Below are 16,395 nucleotides of genomic sequence, written 5' to 3'. Positions count from 1 at the left end.
TGCATCAGCACATCAGGGATTCCATGAGACAGATGGTGGATGCATGTATCCTCGCTAACGGAGGACATTTTGAACATTTCCTGTAACAAAGTGCTTGAAGTCATGCTGGTAAGTTCTGTTGCTGTGTGTTTCCATTTCATGATTAATGTGATTTGAAGAGAAGTAATAAAATGAGCTCAAACTTGGAAAGTAAGCGTTTCTGGACACATGTCCACATAACATATTTTCTTTCTTTGTGTGTGAGGAATGTTTCCTGAAAGTTTGGCCATACCTTTTTGTAACACCCTGTATGCATAAACTGTATGTACATCCATAATTGTGTTTATATATGTATATGTATATGTGCCCAATCAATGTATACATCTGTAGTTATTGTAAAGAAATAAGTGTAACTATAATTTATACATTTTTTTGAAATTTTGAGACATGTAGATTTACATTTTACATTTGCAGTGGACTGAGTTGTGAAATGGAAAGCAGATATTTGTAAAAGTTTCTAGTCCAGAATGCGTGGTGGTTTGGTGTGAGGTTCTTAGAGGGTGAGCAGATGATCGACATTCACATTTCAGTTACTTTACCCAATTTCATTCATACCATTATATATACATATATATACTATAGCACTAACACACCTGCAGTCTACCAACTCTAATGCAATGCAAAAGCTAGCAATCGATGACAGCATGATGCCTGGTGGCCAGAAAAGATTCACTTTTATTCCACTTGGCCAGCTGTACCCACAGTCAACAACCTGCTCATGTGGACACAGCACAGACGGGGATGTGTGATGTAATATACACTCTGAAAATAAATAATACAATTTTCAAACATATCAATTCGTCTTTTATTTATTTTTCCTTCATACTGGGCCATACATTGTGTAGTGTCATAGTAATTCTGTTTTACACTAAATTCTTGTCATGTATTATAAGTACAGGGTTTTTGTAATTGATTTACACTTTTTGTATGTCTGTAATGTTAAAAAGGTGATTATAATTTTTTTGAAAAATCAAACTGGCCAAGATGAAAAAATTATACTCCTCTCTCGAATTTAAAGTTTTTTTGGCCCAAACTGTTTTTGTGAATATGTTCCTTGATATCCAACAACTCCACATATGGGTTTGAAAAAATAATGATTTTCTCAAAACTCAAAAATTCAAATGTGACAAAAAGAATTTTTTAGCAAATTATATTTACCCACTGAATTCAGCACTAAGATATGTTATGAAACAAATTTTCAGCCCCCTGCATTTTTTTTTTTTTTTTTTTTTTTTTTTTTTTTTTTTTTTTTTACGACTGGATTGAACTTTCACCAGTACCTCTGCTTAAATAAATAAAAAGCTTAACACATCCAGCCTACTTTATTTAACTTTATATGGCTTCCTTGAATCACTTCAGGCCAATGACAGAATTTTTTTAGTTTATTCATTTTAAATAGTGTTCAAACATTGACAAGTTGTTAAATCTAAGACTTTCAGTCCTTTTTTCTTACTTAACACTTCTCACTTGATTCTCTGTTCTGAGATAAGATACTCAGTCCAAATTTTCAGCTTAAGTTTTTTTTTCTTAAGCTGATTTTAGAAAAAAAAATTTAGATTTAGCTCTAAAACATCATAGTCTTAATTCTAATAGAGTTTTTACCTAATATTACAGAATGGCCTTCTGTTTCAGACCACAAAATGTGAAAGTTTAAACCCATAGTTAAATCTTCTTTGTGTATTTTTATATCTTTTTATTTCTGTTATGCATCAGTGACATTTATGAGGTACACAACAGTCAGGACAGTGAAGTCATTGCAAAAAATAAATGTACCTAACAAATATGACACCATGGCAGGTGAATTGTCAGTTGACTGCAATAACACTTTATTTGCATTTTAAAGAGAAATATTTCCACAGTTAAAGATGATTTATCCATTCTTATACTTGAGCTCTTATCTTTTAATGCACCACAAACATCTTTGCTATCAAAATTAACAATCTAAAGTGCAGAGATATACTCTATCAAAACAGCTCTTAATCCTGTGCTTCAGATGCAGCGAAGGACACATTATGTGGGACGGGACCTGTGGATGCTGGTAACTCAATTTCTGGAAATAAATAAAACTGTATGTTTTTAATAATCATAAGAGTTATATAAAAGAGGTATTTAATATTTTTAAGTACAAAAGTTAATACTATTGTACATACATAATGTGAAGCAGCCATGTCAATTATGAAGAAAAATTCATTAGATATATTATTTGCTATTGACAGAACAAGTAATGACAGAATATTTTTTAAAAAAATAGTACAATAATCAATTATATAAATAAAAAGAAATTCAGTGTAGTAGCATGCAACATAATTGAGAACCAGTTCACACAAATACTACTTCTACCAATCAACAGAAGACACCAATTGTTTTGTTAACAGTTAAAACACATCTTCTTGCTGTTGCTACATTACTACTTGTATTTTGCCAATTTTTTCATCTACAGATATGATGGGATGAATAATGGCTTCGCTCTCTGATGGTTCTTCTGAGAAATAAGCCTAAACTTGCTTCTTATGGTCCAATTCATCATCTCCACTACTATACGAATATTTATCTTCTCTATTCACTGCTTTGAGTAGTCATAGTCTCTTTGCCAATGACAGCTTGGAACAGAGATTAACAAAAACTCAACCCACTAATTCTTTTATACTGCTTCAGCCTCTTCAAATGGTTCAAATGGCTCTGAGCACTATGGGACTTAACTGCTGAGGTCATCAGTCCCCTGGAACTTAGAACTACTTAAACCTAATTAACCTAGGGACAGCACACACATCCAAGCACCTAGAACCGCTCAGCCACCTCGGCCGGCCGACCTCCTCACATTTCACTCCAGCCAGTAACATATATACATCTACATACATACTCTGAAAACCACTGTGAAGTGCAGGGCATGGGGTGCATTCCATTCATTCATGGATTCTGGGGAGAGTGATTGTTTAAACATCTCTGTAAAAAATGTACTCACCAAGTGGCAGCAGAACACACACATAAAAGACTGCTGTGACTGGCAAGCTTTAGGAGCCAGTGGCTCCTTCTTCAGGCAGAAGGATTGAAGGGGAAGGAAGAAGGATGAAGGAAAATGACTGGAGAGATCTAGGAAAAGTGGTAGATTTTGGGAATGTCACCCAGTACCGTGGGTCAAAGGAGCCTTACAGTATGGGATGAGAAGGAAAGACATCCCATACAGATAACCTGCCTGTTTGTGTGACCTGAGTTTCCGATTCTATATATCTGGCTGCAGTAGCTTCTACAAGTTTTTTCAGTGTGTCATTACATATGTTACATTGCTCCTTCCCTTCATACGTCTTTCATGGCTCTAGAACTCATCCTCTTCACCTGCATTTTTACAATTTTCCTGCACTGACTGAATTAGAGTTTCCATTTCAGCCACATTATATGCACATTGCTCTTCCAATTTCTTTGCCCTCCCTTGAATATCCCTAGTAGGTACCTCTATTTTTCCAAACAAAGCGTTTTCTAGTTGGTTAACTATCTGTTCACATTCATTCTTAAATGTTCTAATCTCATCCACATTCTCTAATCTTAATGTCCCAAACTCCAGTCTTACATCAGTGTTAATTAAATCATTGTGATTTAAAGCTCATGACTTACTTCTTCATGACTTACATCTTCATGACTTACATCATTGTGACATATTTTAAAGACTTACATCTTTGAGACTGGCATCTTCAAGACGCAAGTCTTTGAGACTTAAAATCATACACCATCACCATTTTATTACATAGCATTTTTATACTGTTGAAGCCAATGATTATTAAAGACTAAAAAAAATATGGAACTAACTCCATCACCAATACCTTTTTATACAGTTGGTATTTCAACTTTTTAAACTTTTATCATATACAAGTCATTGAAGCAAATAAATGTAACAATACACACAGTGTTGAAGTGTTATCCTTTGAGGTCACTATTAGTAATTGTAGTTACCATTTTTTCTATTGGAAAGAGAAATATTCTCATAATTACAGATGTTTTGTCCATTCTTATTCTTCAGCTCTTACCTTTTAGTGCACCAAAAATGTCTTTGTCATCATTATCTATGATTTAAAGCTCAGTGAAACATGCTCTCACAGTTCCTGTTAATCTTGTGGTTCAGGTAAAGTAAAGAACACATTATATGGAACAAAATCTGTGGATGCCGGTAACTCAAGTTCTGAAAAACAAATTAAAAGTATGTGTTATCAATTATTATAAAACATAAGAAATACTTAATAGTTTGGAAACATCGATATATTGAACTTTGATATACCAATGATCCATCTACATTGAATTTTTTGTTTATTCCCTGCCCTTTAAAGCCCAAAACCTTGATAATTTGAGAAAAACTCACCAGTATATTGAAATTTTTGGAAATCTTGAGAAGGGTAGATTTTACCACTATATATCAAAGTTCAGTGGATAAAAATTCTTTATATTGAAGTGACTTCTATACGTAGTCTTTCATATGGTACCTCTGTATACTGAAGTGTGCATAAATAGGGGAATCCCTGCATCAACGTGTCAGTGAGATCTGCGTTGCGTTGCAGTTCCCCCACCCTGCGTGCAGGTGTGATATGTGGCAGTGTTTGTTTTGATTGCATATGAGCTGTGTGTGTCAGTGACGGGCTCTGAGCAGAAATGTCTGACAACTGCTGAAAAGCAAAAGTTCACTGATGAAGAGAGAGTAGGAGTGAAGAAAAAGAAAGACATAGCTGCAGAGTTTACGATTCTGGCAAGCACACTGACAATAATAATAAAGAATGAAGACCATGTTATTACCACAGATTAAGGGACAGATCAAAAACAACAATGAAATGCTGAGTTTCCAGATTTTGAAGAGTGTTTAGTGCAGTGGTTCTGACAACAAAGGAACAATAATGTGAACATTGGTGGACTTATTTTGAAAGAAAAGGCAGATTATTTTGCAGCAGCACTGGTATATGGTATGTTTCATACAAGTAATGATTGGTTAGAAAATTTAGGGAAGAGACATGGTATTGCCTTCTGAAAATGGAGTGGGGAAAGTGCCAGTTTAGATAACAAATTCTGTGATGAGCGGAAGTTAGAATGGCAGGGGATCCTTCAAGATTACAAATCAGATAATGTTTTCAGTGCAGACAAATATAGACTTCTTTAAAAATGTCTTCCACACAACACTTTCACTCTCTGAGGAGAAAAATGTCACAGGGGCAAGCAACTTAAATTGGAAAGACCACATAGATAATATTGTGGGGAAGGCAAAACAAAGATTGTGCATTGTTGGCAAAACACATAGAAGTTGCGACAAACCCGAGACAGCCTACATTACACTTGTCCATCCTCTTCTGGAATATTGCTGTGTGGTGTGGGATCCTTACCAGTTAGGAGTGACGGAAAAAGAGCAAAGAAAGGCAGCCTGTTTCGTGTTATCGCGCAATAGGGGTGAGAGTGTCACTGATATGATACGCAAGTTGGCGTGGCAGTCACTGAAACAAAGGTGATTTTCTTTGTGGCAAGATCTATTTATGAAATTTCAACCACCAACTTTCTCTTCTGAATGTGAACATATTTTGTTGATACCCACATACATAGGGAGAAATCATCATCATAATAAAATAAGAGAAATCAGAGCTCGAACGGAAAGATTTAGGTGTTCTTTTTCCACACGCCATTCGAGAGTGGAATGGTAGAGAAGTAGTATGAAAATCGTACAATGAACCACTCCCTGTGGAGTACACTGTGAACAAGAAAGCATAGATGGCTTCATAAGTGTTTTCTAACTGATTAAAGGATTTTGATAGGAAAATGACTTGTGAAAATCGAAAAATTGTTTTGTTTTTGGACAATTTCAGTGTGCGCAATGCTATCCCTCCATTAAAATCCAACACAGTAAAATTTTTAGCACCCAACACTACATCAAAATTGCAGCCTTTAGATCAAAGAATAATGAAGAATGCCAAAAAAACTACAGATATGAAATGATTTGAATGACAGTGCACAGTAATGATGATGACAACCCTACAACTATCAACATTTTAGATGTTATGAGGATGTTGAATAAAATGTGGAGAAATATGAATGAGAAAATGATCATCAGTTATTCCTGAACATTTGGATTTTTGGTGACAGATGAAAATGAGCAGCTGGTGGGTTTAATACTTCAGCATGTAAGATCTTAGTTTTGCTCCAGTGTTGGTTAATGGACATTTTGATTAAAGTTTTTATTTTATACAGCACTTACAAACCCTCATCAGTATCCTTGAGTCTGAATGGATGAAAGTGATGACTCATTTTAACACTGCTCATGTTCATTTGCAAGATTTTGTGTATATGGACAAGGATGTCACAGTAGCAGAATCACTAACATAAGCTGAGATTGTTGACTCCACAAAGGCAGCAAACAAAAAAGAGATGAAGAGGAATTGGAAGAGGAAGAAGGGAAGGTCAAAGAAGCATCAGCAGTGATGGCCAGGCAGGTTAAAGTGGCTCTCAACACAATCAGAGAATACGTGGAGAGTTTGAGGAAGTAGAGGATAATGTGTTCTCAGCCATCATAATCCGACAATGAAACTGACTCACAGGTGATCAAGAGTTTAAAGCAAGTCAAAGTTATGGATTACTTTTAAAGCCAATGATTTCTGGAAATTTTTATGTATGCACTGCAAATTCTTTTACTAAATTTAATTTCTTATGATGAAAATATTTTACTTTAAACTCATAAATTGACATCTGTTTCATAAAAAATAAAACAATGTACATAACAACCTATTTTGATTTTCTTTTTATATTATCAAACCCCAACAGAGGCCTATATCACACACAAACGCGAAAAAAATCTGACTGTAAACTACTTTTTTTTTTCAAAAACCTTGTTATATCAAATCCCTGATATATTGAATGAATTTATCCTTCTCTAGAGATTGTATTTCTTACTGTTTGACTGCACTGATAATACATGTGAAGCAGCCCATTCAATTTTAGAGAAAAACTGATTAGGTTATAATATTCATCATCAGTACTAAATAGTACTGGAATTATGTACTCGAAACTTCTTAAAATTGCAAATGATATAAACAAAAAAATTCATTGTCCTTATTTCAGAAAAATTGGAAATCAATTCACAAAAAAACAGTTGTAAAACATGAGAAAATTTCTATTTATTAACATTACTATTGAGTTTCAATCATAAGTTAAAGAAATGAAACAAATCAAAAAGAATTATTGATTATGCTGGTTGTTCCTAATAAAGAAACAATGTGTTGTTTTTCTGTGTTCTGACCATTAGAATATTCCAGTCCAAACAATTTTTTCATATTAGATAAAAATTTCCATAAGGACAGGGTTATTCAAAATGATTTTGAAAAATGTTTGTATTCAGTTATGTATGAATACAGCAACTCAATATGATTTTTCTCCAGCATTGTGGCTGACAGACCAATGGAGATGGTATTTTACATGATGGAGTTCTCCAAGAGCAAGTCCACAACTGCCACACGTAAGAAATTCAAGTCTACATTTAACAATGTTCCACCTATGAGGCAATTCACTTACAAGTGGGTATAGAAGTTTAAGAAAAGAGAGTGCCTTTGTAAATGCAGGCATATCAGGGCAGCTGTGACTGATATTGCACCACATTGGGGTGAATGTGGGCCCAATGGACTGTAGACTGAATTTGCGTCATGTGAGTAATGGTTCACATGCTGAACATTTGTTAACATGACACAAGTAAGTTCTAGATTTGCTGTTTCTTTACGTACATTCATATACTACATTACCTCAATGCAAACATTTTTTCAGTCACTTAAAAGTGTTATGACCATTCTGAATAGACCCTGTATATCTTCTGTCCACAATTCAGCATGGATTTAAAAATCAATACTAGTGCAAAACTCAGCTAGCCATTTTATTGCTTGATATCTGTATATTGAGCAAGCAGTAAAGGAAACAAAAGAAAAATTTGGAGTAGGTATTAAAATTCATGGAGACGAAGTAAAAACTTTGAGGTTCGCCGATGACATTGTAATTCTGTCAGAGACGGCAAAGGACTTGGAAGAGCAGTTGAACGGACTGGACAGTGTCTTGAAAGGAGGATATAAGATGAACATTAACAAAAGCAAAACGAGGATAATGGAATGTAGTCAAATTAAATCGGGTGATGCTGAGGGAATTAGATTAGGAAATGAGACACTTAAAGTAGTAAAGGAGTTTTGCTATTTAGGAAGTAAAATAACTGATGATGGTCGAAGTAGAGAGGATATAAAATGTAGACTGGCAATGGCAAGGAAAGCGTTTCTGAAGAAGAGAAATTTGTTAACTTCGAATATAGATTTATGTATCAGGAAGTCGTTTCTGAAAGTATTTGTTTGGAGTGTAGCCATGTATGGAAGTGAAACATGGACGATAACTAGTTTGGACAAGAAGAGAATAGAAGCTTTCGAAATGTGGTGCTACAGAAGAATACTGAAGATAAGGTGGATAGATCACGTAACTAATGAGGAGGTATTGAATAGAATTGGGGAGAAGAGAAGTTTGTGGCACAACTTGACTAGAAGAAGGGATCGGTTGGTAGGACATGTTTTGAGGCATCAAGGGATCACAAATTTAGCATTGGAGGGCAGCGTGGAGGGTAAAAATCGTAGAGGGAGACCGAGAGATGAGTACACTAAGCAGATTCAGAAGGATGTAGGTTGCAGTAGGTACTGGGAGATGAAGCAGCTTGCACAGGATAGAGTAGCATGGAGAACTGCATCAAACCAGTCTCAGGACTGAAGACAACAACAACAACAACATACTGCACAACTATGACCAGTGTGTGCCGTGATCAGTCATCGTGATTCATAGTCTCACATGTCTGACCAATCACAGCGCACTTGTTGACATGTCAATAGGAGCTCGGAGAAAAGGAGCAGTGCATTATTGGTGAAGCTCTATTATCACAACAATAATGCTGCAACTGCACTTTGAGGATATTGCTGGCGGAAAGGAAAATGGATGGGTCCTCTTTCTGCACCTGCTGTGTTGAGCATGATGAAGAAGCTCAAATCAACTGGAGAACTGGCTGTCACTATAGGAAGTGGCCAATGACCAGTTGCACCACAGGTGGTTGATGAAATTGCTACTGCTATGGCAGACAATGCTGCGTTCAATTCCCAATCATCAAGCAGTGCACTTGCTGTGTCATGACAGTTGAACATTCCATGGTCCACTACACTGAAGGTGCTCCAAACCAATTCTCAAAAGCAATCCATACAAGATCCATATCGTACAGCAGCTTGCACCACAGGACACATAACGACATGTTGAGTTTGCTCTCAACTTTCTTGCAAGGACTGGACCACGCTACAGACAGAAACAGGTCATTTTTCTCTGATAGGTGAGGTTGCATAGTGTGGGGATCTTCACCTCCCCTCACTGTGCATGATGATCGTCTGTATGGTGAACATGTAAATCTGTCCATCCCTACATTGTTAAATTATAGAAAATTATTTCACTGATGCATGAATATACAAAAGAAACTTTTAAAATGGATCATTTTTTAAATTATTACTTTTTGAATAAATAAAGAGCCTCAGCAATGAAAATATCATAAAACATTACTGACTTATAAACTGTATCTGAGTTGAATTTTGGTACAGATGTAGTAGTTCATGCTGGATAATGAAATTGTGATGAGTTACCCTGTTTCGTTTAAACACTTTCTGGTTCAACCATATTACCCTCCAGCATGTAGGAATTTTGTATCACTACAGATTGAGCAATAACAAAGACAATGAATGTAAAGAAATCTGGACAAAAGATAATTAATGAAAATTACCAAATTCTTATCATTCACAGACATTATCACACTTATCATTCACAGACATTATCACACAAATAACGCAACCTCCCCTCACATTTGCTCCAAGTAGTAGAAAACTTCATACACATAGACACAAAGTAGCATTTTCACCAGTTTTGCAACAAAATTAATCTGAAATATGAGCAGCAAGGTTAGGGGAAAGATCTGTCCCATAAATCCACTCCCATTGTCACTGGCATCTTCTACACCATTAAAGGCAAGGCCACCTGTGAAAGCAGCTATGTGATCTACGAACTAAGTCGCTAGCAACCACTGTGCCACATTCTACATGCCCATGGGAACTAACAAGCTGTCTGTCCACATGACTTGTCACTGTCAAGCTGTGGCCAAGAAACAGCTGGACCATCCACCCCCACCCCCACCCTCACCCCCACCGTCTTTTCAGTTGCCCAAGATGCCACCAAACATGATAGATTTAACTTTAATGACTGCTCCACAGTCTGTGCCATCTGGAATCTTCCCACTAACAGCTTTCCTGAACTGCACAGATGGAAACTTTCCAACAATATGTTCTTCATTCCCATAACCCCCTTCTCCCCACCATCCTGGCCTCAGCATTTGCTGGTCCTATCCTCCATCTCCCTATCCCTTCCATGCTCTTATTCCAGCACACATATGCCCTCTATTCTGCCACTTTACCTACAAATCCTTTCTTCTTGTGTACTTCTCTCCTCTCAATTTCCTCCTCACCTCTCTCACCCCCCTCCCCAGTACCCCAACGATGCACCTAGCACTCTTATCCTGCCCCCACTATGCCCCAGCATGCTTCCAAAAACAGCATTGATGTCTTCTCCCACATTACCCTGTTATCCCCTTCCCCCTTCCCTCCTCACCACTCACCTCATATCTCCATCTTACCTGCATTACCCACCCCTGATAGATGTTTGGCCACATCAGATGCAGTCGCAATCAGACTTCAGTGTCCAGAGACAATCCTGAACCTTCCATTGTTTATTTCACTAAATAATGATTTGCTGTATTGTATTTATCCTTAAAAGACTACCCAAGGGGTTGTATCAGGGAATTTGCATAAAAGGTGTTAACACTGAAGTGAATACACTGGTAGCTGTAGCACAATGAATTAACTTCTTTTTTTTGTTACTTTTTTGTAATATTAGATGTTTACATTATGTAATAGTGGAACTTGCCTGTATCAATATCAGTGTGTGGTAAAGACGCAAAATGAGAAACAAGATATTGAGGATCATGGAGCCATGAGACAGAGAGTAGGAATTCCATAAGTTCTGTTTCTGGTAGTAGTTGCGGAACACGTTCAGACAAATGATCTAGGATGAGTTGTAGTCCACTCTGCAAAATAGAAAGAAATGAATCAACAAAAAAATATCCCAGTTTTCATACATGTCATGGCTAAATTTACTAGAGACTAGTGGCACACATTTATAAACTCAAATTGCCCATTTATAGTACCATTAAACTTATAGCTGTCACATTCTTCAGACCTGACAATACCACTGACATCAAACCTTTCCTGCACAATATGTTTATTAAAAGAACTAAGCCTACACTTTAGAGCATTTTGTTCTCAAAAAAATACTAGTTTACAGGCATCTAGCCAAGTTACTGGATCACAACAGGGTTTCATGGACTATAACAGTACATTAATATGTAACTTTTAAGCAGAAAGTCAGGACATATGTAGATACTGTAGTGATTCGAGAATTTCTGTGTAAATTCTAGAACCACTCAGCTTTCTACCATCTCGAGCACATGATATTCTGAATATGAGTGTGGGATGGTAGAATCCTAGCCACTGCGTGTCATACGTTTGTGTGTGCAGGTTTATAATCAGTCGTGGGAAGAAAGTAGATGCGGTGGTCAGACAGCACTGACAATTACCTGTTGGGCAATCCATTGATATTTAGTGAGTGTCTAAGGAAGAACCATGTAGTTTATATGCATCTCTATGCTTATTGTGTCATTGACTATTGTTATTAAAACGATAACAGTTGAAAAAGTACTCTTGTAGACTCTTGACACAACCTTGTTAGAGGCAAGACTCACTTTATGATTCATGTTAAAAAATGTTATGGTACCCAAGAAACTTTCTTTTAACTGTAATTTGATTTGTTTCTAACGCCTGACTTTGTGAGAGACTTGCAGGAAGTTACATATTCATGTGGAGAGTGAAATTTTTATTGTGTATGGAGATCAAATACATTGTTAGCTGACGAAAAGTCAGTAGAAAGTGTCTAAAAGTTCCTGTACCTAGCGTTATTCGATGGAGAAGAAGTCAAGAGGGTTTCAGAGCAGCCGGATATTCACTAAAGAAGAGTGGCTGCAAATTCCAAGTAAGTCACCTCGTAAAGCAGTGGAAGGTGGTTTGGGGGAATAAGCCGATATAACCCAGATCTACACTTACACTTTTAAGTTGACAGAACATTAAAACATGGCGACCTGTGTAAAAGGACCAAGGAAACAGGAATTTTCAGTCAAAAAGGAGAGAAGAAGCTGTTATGTGTTGCCATAGCAACCAAACATAATAAGACAAGGGAATTACTCTGAGACATTGAAATATGTTCAAGTATCCAATGGAGTGAAATTTAAATGGAAAAACATTGAAGAAATGAAAAATTCACAATGATAAAAATAGTAAAGAAGATTTCGACATATTTGTCTAAGAAGTAGTACACATAAAACACTTCAGCTAAGAAGATCCACTGCAGGGAGTATACAGATCTCACATACAGTGTGCGGACTCAGACACGGAAGCCAACATACATCCAATGCCACCAGCACCAGCTGCTGTTCACTGGTGCTGACATGCCTCCACATCTGCTCACCTACACAATGAGAATTCTACGCCAGGTGAGCATGAAACAAAGCTTGATTACTTTAGTATGAAGTGGTACAAGATACTGTTGAGTGAACTGTTATTGTGTAAGTATTATATTTAATGTTAGTTTAAATGCTTACGAGAGCTAAGGTGTATAAAAGTGTGGAAAATATACAACAGGTTGGGGAAACTCAAGAGCCAGATATGACCATGAAGATTAGCAAAGTGCCTGACTGGGCTGAGTTGATAGATTTAATCAAAGCTCAGAGTCTTAAGTTAAACTCATTAAATTCTCAATTAAATGCTCAGAGTGCGACTCTAAGTAAAGAACTAGACTTGGTAAATTTTCAATTAACTTCTCAAACAACCAATTTAGGTTTGTTAAACACCAATGTCAACTCCCTTGCTTTGGTGAAGGTTGCCGGTCTTGCTTACGAGATGAAGGCAGAGCTCACCATCTGCAGCATCGTTGACAGAACCGAATGCAGACCTTTGGTGCAGAGCCGGTTCAAGGGTCTGAATCAGAGGCTCAGACGGTTTTGCGACCGTGTTGGCTGCAGATTCCTTGACTTGTGCCATAGGGTGGAGGGGTTTCGGGTTCCGCTGAATAGGTCAGGAGTTCACCACAGTCAGCTGGCGGCTACACGGGTAGCGGAGACTGTGTGGCATGGACTGGGCAGTTTGCTAGGTTAGAAGGCCTCAGGAAAGTACGGGGTAGGCTGCAATCTCAAAGGGTGCATGGCAAATGCAGGACATGCTTGGATCAAGAAACAGTCATAATTGTAGTTGTAAATTGTTGTAGTTGTACTGGGAAAGTCCCTCAGCTTCAAGCGCTAATAGAAAGCACAGAAGCTGAAATCGTTATAGGTTCAGAAAGCTGGCTGAAGCCTTAAATAAGTTCTGCAGAAATTTTTATGAAGCCTCAGGCAGTGTTCAGGAAAGATAGATTAGGCAGAATTGGTGGTGGAGTGTTTGTGCCTGTCAGTAGTGGTTTATCTTATAGTGAAGTCAAAGTAGATACTCCATGCAAATTGGTATGGGTGCAGGTTATACTTAACAGCTGAACTAAGTTAATAATTGGCTCGTTCTACGGACCCCCAGAGTCCAATGATATAGTTGTTGAACAGTTCAGAGAAAATTTGAGTCTCGTAACAAATAAATACCCCACTCATGCGGTTATAGTTGGTGGGGACTTCAACCTTCCCTTGATATGTTGGCAAAAAGACTTGTTCAAAACCGGTGGTAGGCAGAAAACATCTTCTGAGATTGTTCTAAATGCTTTCTCTGAAAATTATTTCGAGCAGTTAGTCCACGAGCCCACGCGAATTGTAAATGGTTGTCAAAACACAATTGACCTCTTAGCCACAAACAATCCAGAAATAATAATAGAGAGCATCATGACTGATACAGGGATTAGTGATAACAAGGTCGTTCTAGCTAGGCTCAATACCATTTCTTTCAAATCCACCAGAAAAAAGCACAAAATAATTTTATTTAAAAAAGCGGATAAAGTGTCACTAGAAGCCTTCCTAAGAGACAATCTCCATTCCTTCCAAACTGACTATGCAAATGTAGAAGAGATGTGGCTCAAATTCAAAGATATAGTAGCAACAGCAATTGAGAGATTCATACCTCATAAATTGGTAAGAGATGGAACTGATCCCCCATGGTACACAAAACAGGTCCAAACACTGTTGCAGAGGCAATGCAAAAAGCATGCAAGTTCAGAAGAACATGAAATCCTGAAGATTGGCTAAAATTTACACACGTGCGAAATTTGGCACAGCCTTCAATGCGAAGTGCCTTTAATAGGTTCCACAATGAAACATTGTCTCGAAATTTGCTACAAAATCCAAAGAAATTCAGGTCGTATGTAAAGTACACAAGCAGCAAGACGCAGTCAATACCTTCGCTGCGCAGTGCCGATGTTACTGTTACCGATGACTGTGCCGCTAAAGCGGAGTTATTGAACGCAGTTTTCCAAAATTCCTTCACCAGGGAAGATGAATGGAATATTCCAGAATTTGAAACACAAACAGCTGCTAGCATGAGTTTCTTAGAAGTAGATACCTTAGGGGTTGCGAAGCAACTCAAATCGCTTGATACAGGCAAGTCTTAGGGTCCAGATTGTATACCAATTAGGTTCCTTTCAGATTCCACTGATACAATAGCTCCCTATTTAGTCATCATATACAACCGCTCAATCACCGATAGATCTGTACCTACAGATTGGAAAACTGCACAGCTCGCACCAGTGTTTAAGAAGGGTAGTGGGAGTAATCCATCGAACTACAGACCTATATCATTGACGTTGGTTTGCAGTAGGGTTTTGGAGCATATACTGTATTCAAACATTATGAATCACCTTGAAGCAAATGATCTATTGATATGCAATCAGCATGGTTTCAGAAAACATCGTTCTTGTGCAACGCATGAAGTAATGGCCACTATCGACAGGGGATCTGAAGTTGATTCGGTATTTCTAGATTTCTGGAAAGCTTTTGACACCGTTCCTCACAAGTGACTTCTAATCAAGCTGCAAGCCTATGCGGTATCGTCTCAGTTGTCCAACTGGATTCATGATTTCCTGTCAGGAAGGTCGCAGACCGTAGTAATAGACGGCAAATCATCGAGTAAAACTGAAGTGATACCAGGTGTTCCCAAGGGAAGCATCCTGGGATCTCTGCTGTTCCTGATCTATATAAATGACCTGGGTGACAATCTGAGCAGTTCTCTTAGGTTGTTCGCAGATGATGCTGTAATTTACCGTCTAGTAAGGTCATCCGTAGACCAGTATCAGTTGCAAAGCAATATAGAAAAGATTGCTGTATGGTGTGGCAGGTGGCAGTTGACACTAAACAATGAAAAGTGTGAGGTGATCCACATGAGTTCCAAAAGAAATCTGTTGGAATTTGATTACTTGATAAATAGTACAATTCTCAAGGCTGTCAATTCAACTAAGTACCTGGGTGTTAAAATTACGAACAACTTCAGTTGGAAAGACCACATAGATAATATTGTGGGGAAGGCAAGCCCAAGGTTGTGTTTCATTGGCAGGACACTTAGAAGGTGCAACAAGTCCACTAAAGAGACAGCTTACACTACACTTGTTCCTCCTCTGTTAGAATGTTGCTGCACGGTGTGGGATCCTTACCAGGTTGGATTGACGGAGGACATCGAAAGGTTGCACAAAAGGGCAGCACGTTTTGTATTATCACATAATAGGGGAGAGAGTGTGGCAGATATGATACGTGAGTTGGGATGGAAGTCATTATAGCAAAGACGTTTTTCGTCACGGTGAGATCTATTTACGAAATTTCAGTCTCCAACTTTCTCTTCCGAATGCAAAAATATTTTGTTAAGCCCAATCTACATAGGTAGGAATGATCATCAAATAAAATAAGAGAAATCAGAGCTCGAACATAAAGGTTTAGGTGTTCATTTTTCCCGCGTTGTTTGGGAGTGGAATGGTAGAGAGATAGTATGATTGTGGTTCGATAAACCCTCTGCCAAGCACTTAAATGTGAATTGCAGAGTAATCATGTAGATGTAGATGTAGATGTAAAATTTAGTAATCTGTGCAAAGGCATGGGTGCTTTGATGACTGGATTCGATGCCATGAATAATAAAGTAGAGAATTTAAAAGCAGATTTAAAGAACAAGTAGACAAATTCTTTGACCACTCATATATATCATATGTTTACTAACCTTAGTCAGAAACAGAATG

The 16,395-nt window shown here is 37.6% G+C and overlaps 1 protein-coding gene across 1 annotated transcript in view; it reads right to left on the bottom strand.

Moving 5' to 3' along the window:
* Nucleotides 1–1,704: 1,704 nt before the first annotated feature.
* LOC126354542 (testis-expressed protein 47-like) overlaps nucleotides 1,705–16,395 on the bottom strand; it is a 119,700-nt gene continuing 105,009 nt past the window's right edge. Inside the window, exons 5-7 of the mRNA XM_050004273.1 lie at nucleotides 11,023–11,182; nucleotides 4,059–4,210; nucleotides 1,705–2,089 (exon numbers count right to left, since the gene is read on the bottom strand). Of these exons, the coding sequence (XP_049860230.1) occupies nucleotides 4,137–4,210; nucleotides 11,023–11,182 (234 nt within the window). The 3' untranslated portion in view covers nucleotides 1,705–2,089; nucleotides 4,059–4,136. The remainder of the gene's footprint in view (nucleotides 2,090–4,058; nucleotides 4,211–11,022; nucleotides 11,183–16,395) is intronic.

The sequence above is a fragment of the Schistocerca gregaria genome, chromosome 3, assembly GCF_023897955.1.
Source record: "Schistocerca gregaria isolate iqSchGreg1 chromosome 3, iqSchGreg1.2, whole genome shotgun sequence".
Classification (NCBI taxonomy): Eukaryota; Metazoa; Arthropoda; class Insecta; order Orthoptera; family Acrididae; genus Schistocerca; species Schistocerca gregaria.
This window is presented reverse-complemented; position numbering and strand designations above follow the sequence as displayed.